Here is a 762-nt window from a genome sequence, read left to right as displayed (position 1 = left end):
ACCTTACAAGTGTAATGAGTGCAGCAAGACCTTCAGTCGCAGGTCATCCCTCCTATGCCATCGTAGACTTCATAGTGGTGAGAAACCTTACAAGTTTAATGAGTATGGCAATAACTTCCGTCACTGGTCATCCCTTGTATACCATCGTAAACGTCATACTGGAGAGAAGTCTTACAAATGTACAGTTTGTGACAAGGCTTTCGTGCGTAAGTCAGTCCTAGCAATACATACTAGAATTCACAGTGCAGAGAAACCTTACAAGTGTAATGAATGTGGGAAGGCTTTTAAGCAACAATCACACCTTTCACGTCATCATAGAATTCATACTGGAGAGAAACCTTACAAATGTGAAGCATGTGACAAAGTTTTCAGTCGCAAATCAACCCTTGAGACACACAAGAGAATTCACACTGGAGAGAAACCGTACAAATGTAAGGTTTGTGACACAGCTTTCACGTGGAATTCACAACTGGCACGACATACCAGAATTCACACTGGAGAGAAAACTTACAAGTGTAATGAGTGTGGCAAGACTTTCAGTCACAAGTCCTCCCTTGTATGCCATCGAAGACTTCATGGTGGAGAGAAATCTTACAAATGTAGAGTTTGTGACAAGGCTTTCACGTGTCGTTCCTACGTGACAAAACATACTAGAATTCATAGTGGAGAGAAACCTTACAAGTGTAATGAGTGCGGCAAGACCTTCAGTCACAGGTCATCCCTTGTATGCCATCATAGACTTCATAGTGGTGAGAAACCTTA

At 42.0% G+C, this 762-nt stretch overlaps 1 protein-coding gene across 1 annotated transcript in view; it reads left to right on the top strand.

The window, feature by feature from the left end:
• The window catches only part of ZNF808 (zinc finger protein 808), a 46292-nt gene that overhangs the window by 40109 nt on the left and 5421 nt on the right, over nt 1–762 (top strand). The window contains exon 7 of the mRNA XM_011966040.1: nt 11–749. Within this exon, the coding sequence (XP_011821430.1) occupies nt 11–749 (739 nt within the window). The remainder of the gene's footprint in view (nt 1–10; nt 750–762) is intronic.

This window comes from Mandrillus leucophaeus, unplaced genomic scaffold, assembly GCF_000951045.1.
Source record: "Mandrillus leucophaeus isolate KB7577 unplaced genomic scaffold, Mleu.le_1.0 Scaffold74, whole genome shotgun sequence".
Taxonomy (NCBI): Eukaryota; Metazoa; Chordata; class Mammalia; order Primates; family Cercopithecidae; genus Mandrillus; species Mandrillus leucophaeus.
Note: the sequence above shows the minus strand (reverse complement) of the source record. Positions and strands in the feature narration are given on the sequence as shown.